The sequence below is a fragment of the Opisthocomus hoazin genome, chromosome 27 (assembly GCF_030867145.1).
Source record: "Opisthocomus hoazin isolate bOpiHoa1 chromosome 27, bOpiHoa1.hap1, whole genome shotgun sequence".
Lineage (NCBI taxonomy): Eukaryota > Metazoa > Chordata > Aves > Opisthocomiformes > Opisthocomidae > Opisthocomus > Opisthocomus hoazin.
The window spans coordinates 9,897,125-9,917,533 of NC_134440.1; the positions used below are offsets into that span (position 1 = coordinate 9,897,125).

The window sequence follows — 20,409 nt, forward strand, 5'->3', positions numbered from 1 at the left end:
CTTGGGTGCCCAGGGCAGAATCTCCCAAGGGAGGGGAAACTCTCGGCTTCTCCCCGTCACTCTGCCGTGACTGTGCTGCCCTTTGCATCAGGACTTGCTGCCTTCTTAGAGGCCTTCCTGGTAGCAAGAGGGGGGTTTTGCCGTGGCCACGCTGGCTCAAGGCCCATCAGGGTCCCTAAATTGCAGCCTCAGTCCTGCGCGGGGTGCGGGTGCTGACTCCCCCTCCCTGGTGCCGTGCCTGGAGGTGAGCAAGGTGTGTCTGCTTGCAGGGAGCAGGCGGAGGCGGAGGTGCAGGACCCCAAAGCAAGAGCCAAAGCCAACTGGTTGAGAGCCTTCAACAAGGTCTGCATGCAGCTGCAGGAGGTGAGCAGCGCCGCCGGGTCCCCGCGCCGCGTCCCAGCGCTGGCCATGAGCTGGGCTGGGGCTTCAGCCCCTTCCCGCGCCCGGGCACCTTCCAGACACCTTCGCTCCCCGATCCCGTGGACATCGCCCACCCTGAGGGCAGTGGGGACCTGAGGGGCCCCAGCAGTGGGGTCCCACCACCCCATTCATGGCAGGTGGGACCCCCGTGAGGGGCAGGGAGCGCTGAGGACCTTCCCCCGGTGTGTGCTGCATGTGGTGTGGTGTGCTGGCGTGAGCCCCTCCGCCCTCTCCCCTGTATTGAGCTGACAATCTTTTGTTTCATTTTTAGACTCCATCCTCCATCTTTTCTTTTTGTTTTGGCTCTGGATTCGCCCCCCTGGGGTTTCGACCCCCCTCCCCACCGCTTCTCTTTTCAGTTGTCCACCACCATGGCCCTTGCGCCCACGTCTCCCCTCCCTGCAGGTAAGCGTGTCCCACGCGTGCCTTCGCTCCGTGTCTGTGTGTGTGTGCAGGGATTGCCCTGTGAGGGAGGTAGGATTGGCTCTTTGCTCCCTTCTCCCCCTCAATCGTCCGCTCCGTGCGCGGGCGGTGGCACGGCGGGACGGTCCCTGCACACAGCCCATCCCCGGTGTCTCTGCCCTGCCCTGCGCCTCTCCCCATCGGGCTGCGGGTCCGTGCGGACCCGCTCAGCCTCTCCAACGCCGCTTCTCCAGCCCCCTGAACCCCGAGTTTCTGCACAGCTCAGCCGTCCCCGCTGCACGGCTGGCCCGAGCCCCTCTGCTGCTGCCCACCCGCTTGCCCGTCTCAGCCTCTCGACGACGTTTGGTTCCCAGTGAGAAGCTCTTTGCTGGAAGGAGCCCCTCGGTTTTAGGAATGCGCTTTTCTCTGCCCACCCTGTGAGCCCCTCGCTTGCTCCCCCAGGGCTGCGGGTGCTGGTTGGGCCCTCGGCTGCCGGCAGCGCTGAGCCCTGGGGTGAGGTGCCACGTGCCAGGCTCAGCGCCGAGCCCTTCGGTGGGCTGCCACGCGTGCTGGGCTCAGCACCGAGCCCCGGGGTGGGCTGCCACGCGTGCTGGGCTCAGCACCGAGCCCTGGGGTGGGCTGCCACGCGTGCTGGGCTCAGCACCGAGCCCCGGGGTGGGCTGCCACGCGTGCTGGGGCTCAGCACCGAGCCCTGGGGTGGGCTGCCACACGTGCTGGGCTCAGCGCCCAGCCCTGGGGTGAGCTGCCACGTGTGCCGGGCTCAGCACCGAGCCCTTTGGTGGGCTGCCACACGTGCTGGGGCTCAGCACCGAGCCCTGGGGTGGGCTGCCACGCATGCTGGGCTCAGCACTGCACCCGTGACGGCCGCCCTGTGTCTTGCAGGCCCGCGGGGAAGGTGATGGAGAAGCCAAATCCCTGTGGTTCAAAGGCGGGTGAGTACGTGGGGAAGCCAGTGCTTCCTGTCCCCGTGGGGTCTTGCGGGCTGCTTTCCCTTCTCATTAGGGTGTGATTAATGAGCTTGTTGGGGGGCTGGCGTGGGGAAGTGTTGCCGAGCTGTGGGCATGCCGGGGCCGGGTTTTTGGGCTGAATGCTGGTAGCCCGGTGCTCTTGGAGGAGCCAGCAGAGATGTCACTGCTCCGTGTCCCTGAGAGCCACTGCCGAGAGGTAGAGCGAGGAGGTGAGTGGGCTGGGACGGGACTGAGCTGAGGAGCAGCTCCCGCTTCGCTCCTTCCATCCGGGGCTCGAGTCGGGGCTTCCATGGGGGACCCTGAACCTCTCACCCGGGTGGGCTGTGGCTCTCGCCCCTGCCTCGCCCTCGCAGGCAGCCCTGCCGCTGCCCCAGGCAGAACGTGGCAGGCTCCCGTGAGAACCCCCCGAGATCTCGCCGGGGTTTTCTGCGGACCGGGCTGGAGGCTGTGCAGCCGCGCTTCTGCCCAAGCCGCTCTGCCTCGGTTTTGCCGCCGAACAGCTCGGTGCTCACCCCCCAGAGGGAAGCCCCAGCCCTCCCGCTCCACGCTGCAAAGCCAAAGCTAAGCCAAATGGGTGTTTTTTTCCTGCGTTTCACTGTCACACCACTGAAGCAAAACATCTTCACGTGGGGAAAATCCCAGTTTTCTGCCCGAATCCCCTTCCCCCACCCCATTTTTAGTCTGGTGGTCCCTGCCCCAGGGATGAGGGTCCGACGGGTGAGTCCCAAGCCACCCAGGGCTTGCTCTGCCATCCTGACCGCCAAATCCCAAGCGAAGATGGGGCAATAGCGGGGGGCCCCTTCCCGCCTCAGTTTCCCCTTCCTCGCTGACTCTGGTCTCTTCTTGCAGGCCTGGTGGCGGGCTGATCATTATAGACAGCATGCCGGACATACGCAAGCGAAAACCCATCCCCCTAGTTAGCGATTTGGTGAGGTTCCTCCCGACGCCTCGCACCACACAGCTGCCGGCTTCGCTCCCGCTGCGCCCGCTGGACCGCGCCGCCTGCCCGCTGGGCACCCGTGCCCCGTCCCCAGCTCCTGCTAACTTGCCTTGTGTTCTCTGTTTTCTCTCCTCTGGCCTGGCTTGGCTGTCGCTGGCGGCAGCGGGGCGGCAGTAAGGTTTCTGCGCTGCATTAACAGCATGCCCGACATTAAGCCTGGACGCAAATCTCTCCCTCTAGTCAGCGATCTGGTGAGCGTGGTCTGAGGGGTTAAAGAGAGAGCACCCGTGGGTGCTGCCGGCCAGCCCTGCCGAGCCTCCTCCAGCCCCGCTGGCAGGGAGTGGGGGGTGTCCCAGGCTGTTTTGGGGGTCTCCTGGCCCTGGCCCTCGCAGTGGGGAGCCGTGAGGATGGCAAAGCTGGGCTCTCCCCACCCCAGGGTGCTTCTCTTTAACGGAGCTCCAGGGCCCTGTCCCTACACCAAGCATCAGCCCAAGGCTTCCCGAGGCCGGGTCTGGTTTCCCATTATTTTACCGGTGCTGCATCCCCAGCATGCCCAGTGTGCCCAGTGTGCCCAGCTCGGGTGCCGGGCAGGTGGACCCGCGTACCAGAGGAGGGGTAGCACTGGCTCTTCTGAGCTGCACAGACCCTGTGCTACTGTCCCCACCGCTGTCACCTGCGCAGCCACAGCTCAGCCCCCGCGCTGGGGTCCCGTCCAGCCCCTGGGCTGCAGTGCGCACGGTCGCTCTGCCGTCACCCCCTTGGTGACAAGAGACAGCAATTTTGGAAACCAGATACCCTTTGCACCTGGAATTAGGTGGCCTTCACCTCCTTCCCCCTCTCTTTACCTCTGCCCAGGGTGCCTCCATCGCATCCCCAGCCTGCCTGCCCTCTCCCACCCTGCTGCCCTCCCCCCAGTGCCCCCCACCCCCCTGCCCGCTTGGGCACCGCTGATGCTTCTGCGCTGTGCTGTGTCGGTGCTGGGGTGGGGGGGTGGGGGGTGGGCAGAGCGCGGGGGTTGGGTAAGGCCGCTGCCTTTCCCTGCTGGGATCTGGCGGGCTGCAGCCAGCACTGTGGCTTGCGGTGGGAAACCGCCCAGGGACTGGCCCGGCGTGGGGTGAGGGGCTGGCGTTGCCCTGATCCCCGGTCGTTCTGGCGGGGAAGGGGCCAGGACTTGTTCTGCTGTGAGGTGCCTTGCGCTAACGGACTTTTATTCCCCCCTCCGCTGGCCCTGGCTGCCTGCAGGCCATGGTAAGTGCCCCCCACCGTGGTCCCCCCGGCGTCTCAGACACACTTCGAGAGGCTCTGCCCCATTGGGGCTTAACTGGGAATGCCACAGGCTGCTGAACTGGTTCCAGTCCCACTGCACAGCGCTTTGCAGCACTGGCATCACTGGGAGCTGGGCTGTCCCCGCTGCCAGCCCCTGTAGCCAGCACCCACCCCTCTCTGGGGTGGGGGTCCCTCCCAGGTGTTTTATGGCCAATGAGACGCCAAAGGGGCGTGGGAGGGACACCCCACACTCTGCCGGATTTGTGAACTGCGTTTCTTTCCCACAGTCCCTGGTCCAGTCCCGGAAAGCGGGAATCACGTCTGCGCTGGCCTCGAGCACCTTGAACAACGAGGAGCTGGTAGGTGCTGGGATGGCTGGGGTGCAGGGCGGTCGTGGTGGGAAGGCTGAGCCCCAGCCGGCTGGGACAACGACGGAGACGCGGGGTCTGCGCCACACCAGCATCCTCCTCCGGCGATGCCAAAGCAGCCAGGATGCTCAGGGCTGCACCCGCGGGTGACGGTGTTTGTACCCTGCCCTGCGTGTCCGCACCCGCCGGTGACACTGCACGTGGCCCAGCACCTGCAGATGGGCTCTCCGCACCCAGCCCTGCTCAGCAGCTGCACGTTGCCTGAGCTTTTCTCCCCCCTCTCTCTCCTGTCCTTGCACAGAAAAACCATGTTTACAAGAAGACCCTGCAAGCCTTAGTGTACCCCATCTCCTGCACGACGCCCCACAACTTCGAGGTGTGGACGGCCACCACCCCCACCTACTGCTACGAGTGCGAGGGGCTGCTGTGGGGCATCGCCCGGCAGGGCATGCGCTGCGCCGAGTGCGGCGTCAAGTGTCACGAGAAGTGCCAGGACCTGCTCAACGCCGACTGCCTGCAGAGTAAGGAGCCGCTGCCTGCCGCCTCGTCCCTTCTCCCTTTGGAGAGGGAGGAGGGAGTGGCCTGGGGAGAGCTGGCCTCCTGCCTTGGGCGTGGGGGAAGTGCTGAGCAGGGCAGATCTCTCCTGGGCAGGGTGTAGACCCTCCGGGTTTGAGTTCACTCATACTTGAGTGGTGGGCTTGGGGAGCTCTCGGCTCTCTCCTGCATGCCACCTGCCCTCGTCGTCTCACCCATGGCTGTCCTCTCCCAGGGGCGGCAGAGAAGAGCTCCAAGCATGGAGCAGAGGACCGGACCCAGAATATCATCATGGTGCTCAAGGACCGCATGAAGATCCGGGAGCGCAACAAGCCGGAGATATTTGAGCTGATCCAGGAGGTGTTTGGGGTCACCAAGACCACGCACACGCAGCAGATGAAGGCAGTGAAGCAGAGTGTCCTGGACGGGACCTCCAAATGGTCGGCCAAGATCAGCATCACGGGTAGGCACCGGCTGCGCCTGGCACCGTGTGCGTGGGGACCGTGTGGCTGTCCCCTTGCACAGGGACGCTGCGTGCTCCAGCCCCGCTCCTGCCCCTCGTCCTGCAAAGCGGCTTCGGCCCCTGTGGCTCTGCCAGCGGGCACGGGGTGCCCGTTGCGGGGGTCGGCGCGGCTGTGGCACTGACTCCCCTCTCTCTCTGTTCTCCCCGCTGCGTGTGCCACGTGTGTGCCTCGTGCGGGTGGGCACTCGTGCTGTGCCGCGCCACGCTCTGCTGCAGTTGTTTGCGCCCAGGGCCTGCAAGCAAAGGATAAGACAGGTTCCAGTGACCCGTATGTCACTGTCCAGGTTGGAAAGACAAAGAAAAGGACTAAAACTATCTACGGCAATCTCAACCCGGTCTGGGAGGAGAATTTCCATTTGTAAGTTCACCCCTGGCCCCTCCGTCCCCTTTCCTGGCCACTCGCGGTCATGCTGGGCTGCCAGCACATCCCTGTGGCGTGGTGGGGGGTCAGTTGGGGCCTCATCCTGCTGCCCAGTCACCCCAGCTGAGGGTCGAGGGGAGCTGCTGGGTCACTGGGAGTGCTGGTTTTGTGCCACGGAGGGTTTGGCTCCGGGCAGTGGGGGCTGATCCAGGCTGTGTTGGGGCTGCCTGCGCATGGCACAGGGCCCTGCCGAGCCCACCGGGGAGGGCTGGTTCCCCCACATCCCCTCTCTTTCCCAGTTGCTGCCCAGTGCTGGGATGGTCGCTCTTGTTTAGGGAAACAGAGGCTGGGGAGAGGCTGGAAAGGCTTCCCCCCTGCTCATCCCGGGGCTCGCCCCTTCTCGCCTCCCCAGCGAGTGCCATAACTCCTCTGACCGCATCAAGGTCCGCGTCTGGGACGAAGACGATGACATCAAGTCCCGCGTCAAGCAGCGCTTCAAGAGGGAGTCTGATGACTTCCTGGGCCAGACGATCATCGAGGTCCGGACCCTGAGCGGGGAGATGGACGTCTGGTACAACCTCGGTAACCGGCTGCCCTGGCATGGCCTGCTTGGGCTGGGACCCCTGGCCCTGCGCTCCTGGGGGACGTGCTGCCAGCCCCGGTGTGTTAAAAACACTGCATATCGAAAGCCATTGGGATCAAGTGTTTTCCCAGGGTCATTCTCAAAACCCTTGGCCCAGGAGGTCTGGAGCACTGGCCCTCTGCAGAGGGAAAACCGGGGCATGGAGGAGCCACGTCTCTGTAGTGCCTGGAGACGTGGCCAGGTCCCCTCTGCAGTGCCTGGCCTGGCTGCATTGGGCGCTGGGTGTCCCCCGGGTCCTGGCCCCAAGAGCCCGTCGGTGCCGGAGCCGCCTGCCCCTCTCTGGGGCCAGGAGTAGGCAGAGTTGCTCTGGGGAAGCCTCACCTCTCGTCCCCCTCCCTGTGCGCCCGCAGACAAGCGGACAGACAAGTCGGCTGTGTCGGGAGCCATCCGGCTGCACATCAGCGTGGAGATCAAAGGCGAGGAGAAGGTGGCTCCCTACCATGTCCAGTACACATGCCTGCACGAGGTGAGCAGCCCAGGCAGGCGCGAGGGGCATGGCCCCCGCCCCAGCGATGCCACTGTGCCACTGCCAGCCCTGGGGACCTGACGGGACTCATTGGTACCTCCAGAACCTGTTCCACTTTGTGACGGATTTGCAAAACAACGGGGTGGTGAAGATCCCCGACGCCAAGGGGGACGATGCCTGGAAGGTGTACTTTGACGAGACGGCACAGGAGATCGTGGATGAGTTTGCCATGCGCTATGGGGTGGAGTCCATCTACCAGGCCATGACGTGAGTCCCGCGCCCTCCACCCTGCCCAAAGGGGCTGTGGCAGCCCGGCGTGGAGGGGGTCACCGCCAGCACCTTCATCCCCTGCTGCTGTTTGCACCTGCCTCCCCGCCACGGGCGCAGACGTGCTCCCCTAGCTCGCCCCGCACCCGAGCACCCCTCCCTCCCTCCTCCTCTCCGTGCCTGCACCCCAGACCCCGCGCCCCTTCCTGCAGGCAGCCCCCCGCCCTCACCCTCCGTTCCCCCCGCCAGGCATTTTGCCTGCCTTTCCTCCAAATACATGTGCCCGGGGGTGCCGGCGGTGATGAGTACCCTGCTAGCCAACATCAACGCCTACTACGCCCACACCACGGCGTCCACCAACGTCTCAGCCTCCGACCGCTTTGCTGCTTCCAATTTCGGGGTAAGTCCGATGGTGCGTAAACACTCCTTCCTTCTTCTCTCTCTTCTCTGGGGAGGGGGCGGGGGGCTCAGGGGGCAAAAAGGGCCATGCAAAACACCCCGCTCCAAACTGCAGCCGGGCAGCTGGGGGGTCAGCCCCCGCTTGCCCTCAAATTCATCGCGCTCCCGTTTTTCAGGAAGGAAAAGAGCCACTGCCTTCCTGGGAGAAGGTCTAAATTTGCTCCCCAAATTCTGATGGTAAAATGGCGACTGGTGTCCGAGTGGGCTGGGCTGCTGGGCAGCAGCGTGCCAGGAGGGGGAAACCTTGGTGACGAAACCAGGACAAGGTGGCAAGGAGCCATCGCTGCAGCTCGCTGAGAGTTTTGCACGGCCCCGGGCGCTTCGGGCACACCCCGGGACCGCCGCAGACTCGCCCGGCCGTGCCAGCACCCGTGGGTGCCCGCTGGGCGCCTTGCTTGCAGCGAGCGGGGCAAGTTTGTGCCGGGGCCGGGTGCGCCCTCAGGGACGGGGGCGAGGAGGGGCTGAGCCCTCGCCCCGGCTCCCCCCTGGTCATCCCAGCGGCAGCAGCAGCGACTCGGGATGCGCAGGGGCCGAGCCGGGAGCAGTGTCCAGCCCGGGGTTAGGCGAGGAGCTGGGCAGCCAGGGCCGAGCGCGGCTCCGCAGCGGCGGCTTGGGCTCCCCCCTGCTCCCCGTCGCAGGGGGCGGCTCCAGCCGAGCGAGCTGTGCCTCCAGGCCACGCAGGAGGAGGAACCCGTATGAAAGAAGAAGCACCTTTTCTCTAACGTGGAGGGTTTTAAAAACTTGTTTCTTTCTCTTTTTTTAGAGAGCCTAAGGTTGGGTCCTAAAGTGCCCGGCCGTGTCGCTTTAACCCCGAGTACCCGTCGTGTCCAGTTTTAAAGCGCTGCAGCCGTTCGGCGGCGGGGACGCACGGTCTCGGCCCAGGGCCCGGCGTTGCCGTCTCCGGCGGGCGAGCGCGCCGAAGGTTTGCGGTCGCCAGGGCAGGCTGCGGGCTTGGCCGAGCTGCGGCCCGGCGGGCGCAGGACTCGTTGCCCCGTCCCGTCCCCTCGTCCTCCCCTCCCAGGACTCAGGGAGCAGCTCCGGGCTCTCCGGAGCCCTGCGGGGCAGCCCCGACCTGGTACGGCCGATGCCGTGGGGGGAACCCAGGGCTCTCCTGGAAGGCCCCACGGGGTTGTCCAAAACCCCCCTCCCCAGCAGACGCGCAAAGCGGAATGTCTCCCGACAGCGTTTTGGGGCAGACTGGTTGCATTGCCCTCAGCTCTGACACCCGATCCGCAGCCCGACGCGGGATTTGCGTCCTCCTGCCCCGCGCTCCCTGGACCGGAGCTGGGCTGAGCTGAATTAAAGCTGCTCAGCCCCAGTGTAGAACCCAGGGCGGTTCGCTGCCCGCATCCCCCGATGCAGCCCCACCGGGCGAGCGAGGAGCCCACGGGGGCCCCCAGCTCCTGGGGACCATCCTGGCCTTGTCTGGAAGCAGCCCGGCCCCGACGATGGGTGACGGCTCCGAGACCCCAGCCACTCTTTCCCTGCCCCTTTTCTCCTGAGCTCTTCGGAAGCCTCACGCCAGGGGCCACGTGGCCCAGGGGCACGGTCCTGCACGCCCTCTCCCCGCTCCTGCCCCCAGCCCAGGCCCAGAGGTGGCCGAGCGGGCAGGGCAGGAGGAGCAGCCCCTCTCCGCCGCGGCACCGACCGCCGACGGGGACACGCGGTGCTGCCCCTCGATCTGCGCTGCTGCGCCTGGCGCGGCCCCGCGCACCCCGGGAGCCGTCGACGGCTGCCAGCGAGCCCCAGCCACCAGTGAGGACACGCTCTTCTCCGCGGGCCTCCCATGCCCACCCGCAGGGCTCTGGGGAAGGAAGGACAGCAGGGAGGAGAGGGATGAGCCGGGGGTGGTGCGGGCCGGGCTGGGGGCAGAGAGAGCCAGGGGCAGCAGGGAGGGGGGACGGTCCCCGCCGCCTTTCCCCTGCTTACCTGTCTCCGGGGCGTTTCTCCGCAGAAGGAGCGGTTTGTCAAGCTCCTTGACCAGCTGCACAACTCACTGCGGATCGACCTCTCCATGTACCGGGTAAGGCGCCTGCGCCTCGGTTTCCCCACCCGTCTGATAAGGTCTGAAACCACGTGTAGCCGTGGCACCTGGGGACATGGTTTAGCAGGCATGGGGATGGGCTGATGGTTGGACCTGATGATCTTAGAGGTCTTTTCCAACCTGAATGATCCTATGATTCTATAAACAGATGTCTGTTTTCTCCCCCTCCACTCGCCCCTGTGAGAGAGTTTTCTGTGCAGCTCCGCTCTTTTTCTCCCCCTTTGGCAGAACAACTTCCCTGCCAGCAGTCCTGAACGGCTCCAGGATCTCAAGTCCACAGTGGATTTGCTGACCAGCATCACCTTCTTTCGGATGAAGGTATTGCTGGAGCCCTGCTCACCCTGTCCCTCTGGCACGGAGCCTGACCCTCGCTGGCCCTGGTTCTTTGCAAGGCTGGGGTCGTGCTGGCCCCGTGGGTCTGCCTCCAGCCCCGCTCCCTCCCCTCACGTGCAGGTCCAGGAGCTGCAGAGCCCCCCCCGTGCCAGCCAGGTGGTGAAGGACTGCGTGAAAGCCTGCCTCAACTCCACCTACGAGTACATCTTCAACAACTGCCACGAGCTCTACAGCCGCGAGTACCAGACAGACCCGGTGCGTGGGGCTGGGGGAGCTGGGACGCACTGGGATGCGCTGGGGGCTGCAGAGGGACCTTGCTGCCCACCCCAACCTTCCCCATCCCCTGCCCATCTCCTTGGTGCGATGGTCCTGCTCCGTCTCCAGAGCTTTCAGCTCTGTGCAGAATGAGCCCTGACCCTTGGGGAGGGTTTGAGCCCCACTGTGGCGGGTTTGAGCCCGGGGCCAGACAAGGGCGGGCTGCATGGGGGCCCGCGGGTGTTCCCGAGCCCTCCTTGTCAGCCCCACCATGAAACTGAGCCCCACACAACCGGTGCCTCCACTGTGTCCCCATCACTGCAGACTAAGAAAGGCGAGGTGCCCCCTGAAGAGCAGGGCCCCAGCATCAAAAACCTGGACTTCTGGTCCAAGCTCATCACCCTGATAGTCTCCATTATCGAGGAGGACAAGAACTCCTACACGCCCTGCCTGAACCAGTGAGTAGGTGCTGGGAGAGGGGAGCCTGCTTCACGCCCGGGGGGGTGCCCACACGGCGGCAATGGGAGCTTTCGTCTTTGGAAGTGGGTTGTAACATCCGTTCTACAGATGGGGAAACCGAGGCAGGCGGGAGGGGTGGGGGGGCCGTATCTCCAAGTGGAGAGCTGGGCCACCCTGTGTCTGTGCTTCTCCCCTGCCCCAGGTTCCCCCAGGAACTGAACGTGGGGAAGATCAGCGCCGAGGTGATGTGGAACCTCTTTGCTCAGGACATGAAGTACGCGATGGAGGGTGAGCCCCCCCGCGCTGCCCCGAGCCGGGCAGGGGAGCCAGGCAGGAGCCGCACTCTGCTCCCACCTCGCCTGTTCCCTGGGCGAGCCCATTTCACCTGCTCCCCACTGCGACGCCTAGCTTAAATCCCACCCAAGAAGCACTTCCATCTTCACCCCATTACCCTGGGGTCCCTGGAGCTGCCCATGGGGCAGCCCCCCCAGGTGTGGGGCTCGAAGCGACCCCCGGGCGCGCTCTCCTGTCCTCACGCAGAGCATGACAAGCACCGGCTGTGCAAGAGCGCGGACTACATGAACCTGCACTTCAAGGTGAAGTGGCTGTACAATGAGTACGTCACCGAGCTGCCCTCCTTCAAGAGCCGCGTGCCCGAGTACCCCGCGTGAGTGCAGCCCTCGGGGGGCAGGGGAGGGGGGGCTGGCACCCGGGGGCTGCCCGGCCTCACGGGACCCGCCTCTCCTCCAGCTGGTTCGAGCCCTTCGTTATCCAGTGGCTGGACGAGAACGAAGAGGTGTCGCGGGATTTCCTGCACGGAGCGCTGGAGCGGGACAAGAAGGATGGGGTATGGGCAGGACTGTCAGCGGGCACAGGAGCCGCAGCTGGGGGTGGGCAAGGGGCTCGTGCCTTGATGCCCGCTGTGTCCCCATCGGGGCCGGTATCTCCCCTCCCTGCCTCCTGCTAACACCGCCTCTCGCTCCCCCAGTTCCAGCAGACGTCGGAGCACGCGCTCTTCTCTTGCTCCGTGGTGGACGTCTTCTCCCAGCTCAACCAGAGCTTCGAGATCATCAAGAAGCTGGAGTGCCCTGACCCCCAGATTGTTGGGCACTACATGCGAAGGTTTGCCAAGGTGGGCAGCTGCCGGGGCAGGGGCCTCTGGGCCAGCAGCACCCCTGGGAACCCGGTCCCAGCCGGGCAGGCCGGGGCTCCGGCATGGTGGTGCTGGGTTGATGGCTGGACTTGGTGATCTTAGAGGTCTTTTCCAACCTTGATGATTCTGTGATTCTGCGATTCCTGGGCTCTCTCTGACGCCTCCCATCCAGCTGCGGGCAGCGGCACAGGGCATAGGCTGCACAACCTCTAACAGTGATGCTCAAGCAAACATGCCACCAACAGACTGTGTGGCTCTCCCAGCTTTGCTAGCACAGGAGATTAGCTAATTAATGAGTTAACTGGTTAATAAATCTAGATTAATTAAATGCCACTGGCTCCCTGCAATGTGGGGGGGAGCTGTGTGTAGGCTTGATGCCTACATAGCTGTGCTGGGGCTGCCTGTGGAGAGCAGACGTGCTGGATCTAGCTTCCACTGCTGTGCCCACGCAGCTCCAGGTACATCTGTGGGACCAGAGGGTCCAGGGGTCCTGGGGTGTACCCAGACATCGGGCTGTTTCCCTGCTGTGGGACTCATGGTCTCCCTCTCTTCCTCCTCTTTGCTGCTGTCTGGATGGGTTGAATCCTCCACTTGGCTGTAGACCATCAGCAACGTGCTTCTCCAGTATGCTGAGATCATCTCCAAGGATTTTGCCTCCTACTGCTCCAAGGAGAAGGAGAAAGTGGTGATGTATCTCCCTTCTGCTTGCCACCTGCCTGGTGCTGCCAGGCAGGACTGTCCCCACACAGTGACCCCCGCCATCACCTCAGCTCCAGAGCTGGTCCCTGTGACACGGGTCCTGCCCTCGGTCTTTGTCCAGTGTTGGTCCCTGACATGCTGCCAGGCAGGGCCCCATGCCATGGCTGTTCTTGCATCCTCCCGTGCAGGGTGGGAGGGTCCTGGGGCGGTGGGCAGCTCTTCCAGCCACATCTGTTGTTGCTGACCCCCTTCTCCATCCCACCCCTCCAGCCCTGCATCCTGATGAACAACATCCAGCAGCTCCGTGTCCAGCTGGAGAAGATGTTTGAAGCTATGGGCGGGAAGGAGGTGTGTACTGGGGGTGTCCAGGAGTGAGCCCTGTGGAGGGGCTGGATCAGGCCCTTCTCCCCGGCGGCAGCCCCTTCCCCGGCTTCGCAGTGCTGGGAGCAGACTCCAGTTCCTCACTGCTGTATGAGGTCACGCTGTCCCAGCCCATGGCACCCTGCTATCCCACCACGTCTGATGACGGATGGGCTTCACCTTGCCCACGGGTGCATTTGGGGTGCAGAGACCTCCCCCAGGCTGGGCCAGGGACCCTGATGGCTTCTTCAACCTGTCGCTCCTCCAGCTGGACACAGAAGCCAGTGATATCCTCAAGGAACTGCAGGTGAAACTCAACAACGTTCTGGATGAGCTGAGTCGAGTCTTTGCCACCAGGTACACCTGAGCGAGAGGGCACTGGTGGGGGGCCAAGGAGAGGGTTGGGGGTTCAGGAGCTGCAGCTGGGGCCAGGCTGGGACCTCTGCTTGGCCGAGCGGGTCCTGGGCGCAGCCATGGGGGATGCTGAGCTGCCTGGGCGTCGCGGTCCCCAGTTTCCAGCCGCACATCGAGGAGTGCGTGAAGCAGATGGGCGACATCCTGGGCCAGGTGAAGGGCACCGGCAACGTCCCCGCCAGCACCTGCAGCAGCGTTGCGCAGGATGCTGACAATGTCCTGCAGCCCATCATGGACCTCCTGGACAGCAAGTGAGTGTGGGGGGCAACGGGGACCCCCACCCTCCCCAAAGACCCTGACCTGCCTGGGAGCGTGGGGCACCTGCAGGGTCAGCGTGACTGGGCAGGGGGTGACATCAGGGGTGCCATGCCGGGACCCTCAGCCCCATCCCCTCTCTGCAGCCTGACGCTCTTTGCCAAGATCTGCGAGAAGACGGTGCTGAAGCGGGTGCTGAAGGAGCTCTGGAAGCTGGTGATGAACACGATGGAGAAGACCATCGTCCTGCCCCCACTCACTGACCAGACGGTGAGTGATGGTGAGGGGGACCAGGGATGAGGACCCTGGCGCTGAGACGCAGGTGGTTGGTTGGGGCCAGTGTGGGACGTTGCTGGCCCAGTGCCCTCGCTGGCTCACAATAGGGTGGGGACTTTGGCGGCCCCCCCAGACCTGCCCCCAGCTCACGGCTGGGGAAGGGGTGGAGGAGAGAAAGGTCATCCTTGACCCGGGCACCCGATGCAGCCCAGCACCCTCTTGGCTGGCTTTGCTCAAGGACCTTCCTGCCATCTCCCTGGTGGCACCAGGAGGGGGACAGTGGTCCTTTCCTCGCCATCCTTCCCTCTGAGCTGGGGCACCATCCCACGCCATGCTCATCAGCACCGGCTGCGGGCGCAGTCCCTGCGCCAGGAGGTGAACTGGGAGGTTCTGGGGTGCGGAGACCCACCACACATCGGCCTTGCTGTGGGGCTGGCGTTGCTTGGGGAGCAGGGACTGGCTTCGTGGGGATGAGGGTGATGTGGGGATGGGGGGGGCATGTCCCCACAGCAGGGCTGAACTGCTCCTTGCTCGTGGGCTGGACAGGCTCGAGGGGAGCAGAGCAGGGCCCAGGGAATGGTCCCTCCTCAGGGGAGGTTGCCTACAGGCTTCGAGGCTCCGTGTCGCATTGCGGTGTGTCTGTCCTCCCCGCACGTAGCCACGCACCCCCGGCTGCTCCCTTGGGGTCAGGCAGGGGAGGGTGACACCAAGGGTTCTGAGCCAGCCACGCATCTGTTCCTGTCCCTCCCGGTGGCTTTTGTCACTATCACAAAGCTGGGCTCAGGCTCTTGCTTGGAGTCCCTAAAAACACCGGCTGCTGCGTCACTTTTGAGGGGCCCCTTGTGCTGTATCTGTGAGGGTCAGCACGTTGGTAACATGTCCGCCCTCAGTGGTTCCACCTCACCAGCACCTTGTCACAGCCGGTGGCACCTTGTCACAGCCCAGAGCCCTGCACAGGTCAGCCCCGCATCGCTCCCGGCCTGGCTCGCACACCCTTGGCCAAAGGTGGCCAGATCTAGCAGGAACACTGGTGCCACTGGGTCCCAGTTGCCATCCCAGTCCCTGTCCCTGTCCCCTCCCGGCCACGTGTGGCTATGCCACGTTCTGGAGCGCCCCGTGCTGAGGGCAGAGGCGGTGGCATGGCCGTGTGGCTCTGCTGGGCGATGTTCCTGAGGGGAGGCAGCCCTCAGAGGGGGCCATGGGGGGCTGGTCCTGATGGCGGGGGACAGCCCCCCGGGGTGGCTCTGGCCTCCAGCCGGGCGTTGCTGGGCAGGTTGGCAGCGTGGGGCTGTGTCGGAGCTGAGGGTCGAGTGGGGTCCACTGGCTCTGTGGGGCTGAGCCCCCCCGGGGCAGAGCCCGCTGGCACGGCAAGGAAGGACTGGGCAGGGTGGGATGGGGCCATGCCAGGGCTGTGGAGACCTGCGGTGCCGGTGGCAGGGCAGCGACGCCGCATGCTGTGGCCCCTCAGACGGGGACAGCCCTGGCTCTGCGTCCCTCCAGCTGGCGGGGTGGGGGGCAGCCGGGGCTGGTGCCCAGCCGTGGGGCAGCTGGGGCTGGGGAGGACGGAGGAGGAGGCCGACACTCACGTCACGGTTGTTCTCTCCAATTGCTCCGCTCGCCTCTCAATGGCAGATGATTGTAAGTACGGCAGCTCCTTGTCTGTCTGTCTGTCTGTCTGCTGTGTGTCGGTCCTGGCCTCGCCGGTTTTTGTCTTGTGTGGCTGCCCGTGCCCTCCTCCGGCTCCTGGTTTGGTCCACCTCTGTGGTCCCCATCCTCGTGCTGCCTGCTTGGCACCGGCTCCCGGCGGGCCCCTGCCCGTGGCCCCAGCTGGGTTTGGGGGGTGCAAGGTCCTGGATGGATTCGTGGTGCCTGGCTGTGGGGAGGTGCAGGGGTTAGGGATGGGGTGGGAGGGGACAGCGGTGGGGCAGTGCCATGTAACCAGGGACAGCCAAACCCAGGCTGATCCTGTCTTCTCGCTCCACACCGAGGGTGAGAGAGGCCACTGGAGACACGAGCAGGGGGAGCAGTGCGTGCTGGGCAGTCAGGGCTGCTCTTCCCGACCCCTCGTGCCTCAGTTTCCCCTTGAGGCCATGGCTGGGCTGGGGCTATGGTGGGTGCTGAGGGCAGGAGCATCTCGCTGGGACAGCACGGTGTCTTGCCCGGTTGCTCAGCCGTGGGGCAGGTCGCTGGCACGATTGTGAGACTTCTTCCCTGGTCGGGATGCGGCCCTGGGAGCGCAGACTCCCGGGTTCCCCTCTGGGCATTGCTGCTGGGTCCCTGCACGGCTTCGAGCGGTTTCCTGTTGTCATCTTCTGCTCAGTCTGTGGCCACGGGCTGGTGCCCCGCGGGGCAAGGGAAGGGCCACGTCCACTCCCAGTCCTGTCCCCACCCCTGCTTTGACCGCAGGCGCCTGTGCGAGGAGGAGCAGTGGTGTGGGCGCTGGTGGCTGGGTGCTGGGTGCCAGTCCCTGTGGGGACAAACGCCCGTCCTTGTCCCCCAGCGCCTTTTGTTTCCAAAAGGAGCGTTTGGAGAGACCCTGAGGACAGCCTGGGGCTGAGCCTCCCCTCAGACCTGTCGGGGACCCCACGTCCCAGCCTTGCTGAGGCTGCTGGGGGACTGGGGGGTGTCAGCTCTGTGGGGTGCGAGGTCCTCTTGTTCACCCACCACCCCCTGCCTCAGTTTCCCTCCAGGGCAAGAAACCCTCCTGGCAGCCCCCCTTGGCCCTGACTGTGCTGCTTGTCCCTCCTGCGGGCTTCCCTGCCCGCTGAGCCCCTGCCACCCCCTCCTGATTCAGACGTGCCCCAGCCCCCCCCCGAGAGGCCGGTCAGGAGCCCCCCACATGGCACTGCTGCCCCAGTTTACACTGTTTCTCTTGCCACTGCTGGGCCTGAGCCAGTGTGGGGCTGTCACTGGGCCAGTACTGCATGGACCAGAACTCTGCGTGCAAAATCCAGGTACAGCTGTGTCCCCCCTCCCCGTCCCCCCCAGTGCTGTGAGCATCGGGAGCTGGAGGGGAACGTGGGGGCACCCGATGCTGCCACACACAGTGCCAGCTGGCTCCTGTATCCCAGCGGGGACCAGTCCCCCATGGGCTCAGCATCCCTGTATCCCAGCAGGGACCAGTCCCCCATAGGCTCAGCATCCCTGTATCCCAGCAGGGACCAGTCCCCCATGGGCTCAGCATCCCTGTATCCCAGCAGGGACCAGTCCCCCATAGGCTCAGCATCCCTGTATCCCAGCAGGGACCAGTCCCCCATGGGCTCAGCATCCCTGTATCCCAGCAGGGACCAGTCCCCCATAGGCTCAGCATCCCTGTATCCCAGCAGGGACCAGTCCCCCATGGGCTCAGCATCCCAGTATCCCAGCAGGGACCAGTCCCCCATAGGCTCAGCATCCCTGTATCCCAGCAGGGACCAGTCCCCCATGGGCTCAGCATCCCTGTATCCCAGCAGGGACCAGTCCCCCATAGGCTCAGCATCCCTGTATCCCAGCAGGGACCAGTCCCCCATGGGCTCAGCATCCCAGTATCCCAGCAGGGACCAGTCCCCCATAGGCTCAGCATCCCAGTATCCCAGCAGGGACCAGTCCCCCATAGGCTCAGCATCCCTGTATCCCAGCAGGGACCAGTCCCCCATGGGCTCAGCATCCCTGTATCCCAGCAGGGACCAGTCCCCCATGGGCTCAGCATCCCAGTATCCCAGCAGGGACCAGTCCCCCATGGGCTCAGCATCCCAGTATCCCAGCAGGGACTGGTTACCCATAAGTTTAGCATCCCAGTGTGAGGACCAGTTCCCCATCAGTGCAACATCCAGCATCCTGGTGGGGACCAGTCCCCCGCTGACCCCAGCATCCCGGTGGGGACCCGTCAGCCGTTGGCCCTGGCTGTCCTTTAGGTGCTCAGTGATGTCTTTGCCGCCTGCCTGCGGCCACGCCACGTGCCCAGCCTTGCCCTGCAGCCCCCGTGTCCCGTCCCACGCTGTCCCCCTGCCCCCCCACTCAACCTCTGACGTTGCTTCTACAGGGCACGCTCTTGAGAAAACATGGCAAGGGGACAGAGAAGGTAAATAGCCGTGGGCTCCATGTGTGTCCTTGCCCTGTGGCCACACTCGTGGCCCCACACCCGCCTGCTGTGGAGGTCCAGGCTTGTCCATGCTTCCTCTGTCGTGCTGTCTGGATGTGCCGTGGCCTGCGTGGCATGTTGTCGTGTTGAGGTGTGCCGTGGTGTCCGGGACATGCTGCAGGATGGACGCAGTGACCTGTTTCTGTGTGTTGCCCAGGGCAGGGAGCGGGTGTTGTATCATGTTTGGCCCTGGTGGGTGGGTGGGGTGTCCCCTGTCCCCGGGCAGGCATGGGGATGCTGCCCCACAGCGCTCAGCACCCCTCCTGGTGCCTGGCTGGGACAGCGTGGGGATGGGGTGCCCAAGCGCAGGAGACCCAGGGCACAAACCCGTCCCACTGCTGGGGGGGGTCGGTAAGCGGTGACCCCCCGGTTGCTGGGCCATGCTGGGACTGTGCAGGGGCCACGGGGCTGCTGAGATCCCCCGGACCTCGGAGCTCGCTCCCTCTGGTGCCTGGGGGGCCACGGAAAGGCTGGCTTAAAGGGCTTTCTCCAGGCACGTGGGCTCTCCCTCTGCCTGGGTGCTCCCCACCCCTGGGCTGGGGGCCCAGCACAGCCCTCCAGGCTGCTCCCAACCCCCAGCTCTAAGGAAGACCCCTGCCCACATCCATCTGGGCAATGCCTGCAGCTCCCCCTGGGTACCCCCTCCTCTCGCAGGGGACACTGGTTCCTGCCCCAGTTTGCTGAGTGTGCTGGGCGAGCTGCTTTCCTCCACTGCTGCTACTTCCCCAGCCCCAAACGAGGTGGGAGCAAGCTTGCCCCAGCCCAGGAAGAGGCCTGGCACGCTTATCACGGGCTCCCCAGCAAGCGTGCGGGGCTGAGCCTTTGCGGGTGTGAACTGGTGCTGAACCAGTGGCACCGGAGGAGAACTGGGCACAACCAGAGGAGAGCACAGGGCTGGAGCCCACACGGGCAGGGGATGTGGGGGGCCCAGACCTGTGGCTGGCCACTGCTGGGGCCACCAGTAACTGTCCCTTGCTGTTCTCTTCCAGAGCAGGGTGAAGCTGCCCAGTCACACTGAAGTAAGGACATGGCTCTTCTGCTCCCCACTTGGCTCTGGTCCCTCCTCTCACCTCCTCCCCATCCCTTGTCCTGTGCACTGCGGGGTGAGGGGGTCCCAATACAGTGTCCTGTCGTGCTCTGTTTGGGTGACACCAGTGTCCCCAGCTCCCAGCCTGTTCCCTGCCTAGGGGAGATGGGGACAGCAAGGGAAGGATTAATGGCACAGAACTTGGGGAGAGGCACAAAGGGTTAATGGGGGGGGGTACAAAATGAGGGCATGGCGGGGCCAGACCCCTACAGAAGGTGATGGTAGGTGGGATAGATGCTGGGGTTTCTCAGTGTTGGGAAGGACTGGAGCTACTGGTGCCAGGAGGGGGAAGGAGGTGGGAATTTCTGGCTTTGCCCCACTGGGCCCCAGTTTACCCAGTTACATGTTGCTCCCCAGAGAAGGGGAGCTCACGCTCAGCCCAGTGAGCGGGTGCCAGAACACAGAGGTGAGTGGGATCTGCCTGTGCCGTGGGGCTGCAGCCGCAGGAGCTGTGCCAGTGAGCCCCATGGAACGGCTTCACGGCCCCTGCCCGTGCGGTGGCACAGCACAGGGCAGGCGAGGGCAGCCAGGGGCTCCCATCTGCCGTCTTCCCTGGGGTGCAAAGGGGCTGGGAACCTCCCTGGGACTCGGCATGGGCAGGGGTCTGGGTGGCAGGGGGGTGTTTGTCTTGGCTGCCAGCACTGTGGGGTACAGGGGGACCACGCCGCATCCTCCCCATGCCCGCTGTCCCCCTGCACTCGCTCTCTGCTCCCCTCGCCCCGACGTCGTACGATTGTCCATGCGGTGCCAGTGATGTGCTGTGCTGGGCTCTGCCAGATGCACAGGCGGGTGCTTGGGCACCACAGGGAACAGGATGGGACCCTTAGGCCAAGCTGCCTGTGCTGAGCAGGGCGCGAGGCCCCTGATGCCAGGGTGATGTCCTGCCCTGAGTCGCCAGTCTCCCAGCCACACACCTCTGCTGAGAGCTCAGGGGCTGGCACGGGGTCTGCACCAGCTCCCTGTGCCTGCAGCACCATGCCTGGCATGGCTCGTGGTCCCTGGGCTCTCTGAGGACCCCCCCCTCTGACCCGGGAGCCCGGGGAGCCCCCGGAGCTGCAGCAGGCTCCTGGCAGCATGTGCCCAGCCTGGGCATGGCACCACCAGCCCGGCCGTTCACTGGGGCCGTTCCTGTCTCTTTGCTCTCCGCAGGGCACGCAGATGATTTTCAACGCAGCCAAGGAGCTGGGGCAGCTCTCCAAGCTGAAGGTGAGGGCTGGGGGGCTGAGCCGGGGGGGCCGGGCGGTCTGAGCTCCTCTCTGTGCAAGGTGCTGGCCCTGTGGCAAGGAGCCAGCAGTGTTCGTTCGCTGGCATGGCTG

The 20,409-nt window shown here is 65.0% G+C and overlaps 1 protein-coding gene across 1 annotated transcript in view; it reads left to right on the plus strand.

The window, feature by feature from the left end:
- UNC13A (unc-13 homolog A) overlaps window positions 1-20,409 on the plus strand; it is a 36,408-nt gene that overhangs the window by 10,572 nt on the left and 5,427 nt on the right. The window contains exons 11-38 of the mRNA XM_075444060.1: window positions 270-363; window positions 1,726-1,775; window positions 2,661-2,739; window positions 3,994-3,999; window positions 4,305-4,376; window positions 4,687-4,906; window positions 5,155-5,382; window positions 5,659-5,800; window positions 6,216-6,385; window positions 6,797-6,912; window positions 7,016-7,179; window positions 7,429-7,579; window positions 9,593-9,661; window positions 9,911-10,000; window positions 10,136-10,270; window positions 10,595-10,728; window positions 10,932-11,017; window positions 11,270-11,396; window positions 11,480-11,576; window positions 11,718-11,861; window positions 12,484-12,567; window positions 12,852-12,929; window positions 13,210-13,298; window positions 13,454-13,606; window positions 13,757-13,880; window positions 17,908-17,946; window positions 18,996-19,025; window positions 20,243-20,299. Coding sequence (XP_075300175.1) covers window positions 270-363; window positions 1,726-1,775; window positions 2,661-2,739; window positions 3,994-3,999; window positions 4,305-4,376; window positions 4,687-4,906; window positions 5,155-5,382; window positions 5,659-5,800; window positions 6,216-6,385; window positions 6,797-6,912; window positions 7,016-7,179; window positions 7,429-7,579; window positions 9,593-9,661; window positions 9,911-10,000; window positions 10,136-10,270; window positions 10,595-10,728; window positions 10,932-11,017; window positions 11,270-11,396; window positions 11,480-11,576; window positions 11,718-11,861; window positions 12,484-12,567; window positions 12,852-12,929; window positions 13,210-13,298; window positions 13,454-13,606; window positions 13,757-13,880; window positions 17,908-17,946; window positions 18,996-19,025; window positions 20,243-20,299 — 3,028 coding nt within the window. The remainder of the gene's footprint in view (window positions 1-269; window positions 364-1,725; window positions 1,776-2,660; window positions 2,740-3,993; window positions 4,000-4,304; window positions 4,377-4,686; window positions 4,907-5,154; window positions 5,383-5,658; window positions 5,801-6,215; window positions 6,386-6,796; window positions 6,913-7,015; window positions 7,180-7,428; window positions 7,580-9,592; window positions 9,662-9,910; window positions 10,001-10,135; window positions 10,271-10,594; window positions 10,729-10,931; window positions 11,018-11,269; window positions 11,397-11,479; window positions 11,577-11,717; window positions 11,862-12,483; window positions 12,568-12,851; window positions 12,930-13,209; window positions 13,299-13,453; window positions 13,607-13,756; window positions 13,881-17,907; window positions 17,947-18,995; window positions 19,026-20,242; window positions 20,300-20,409) is intronic.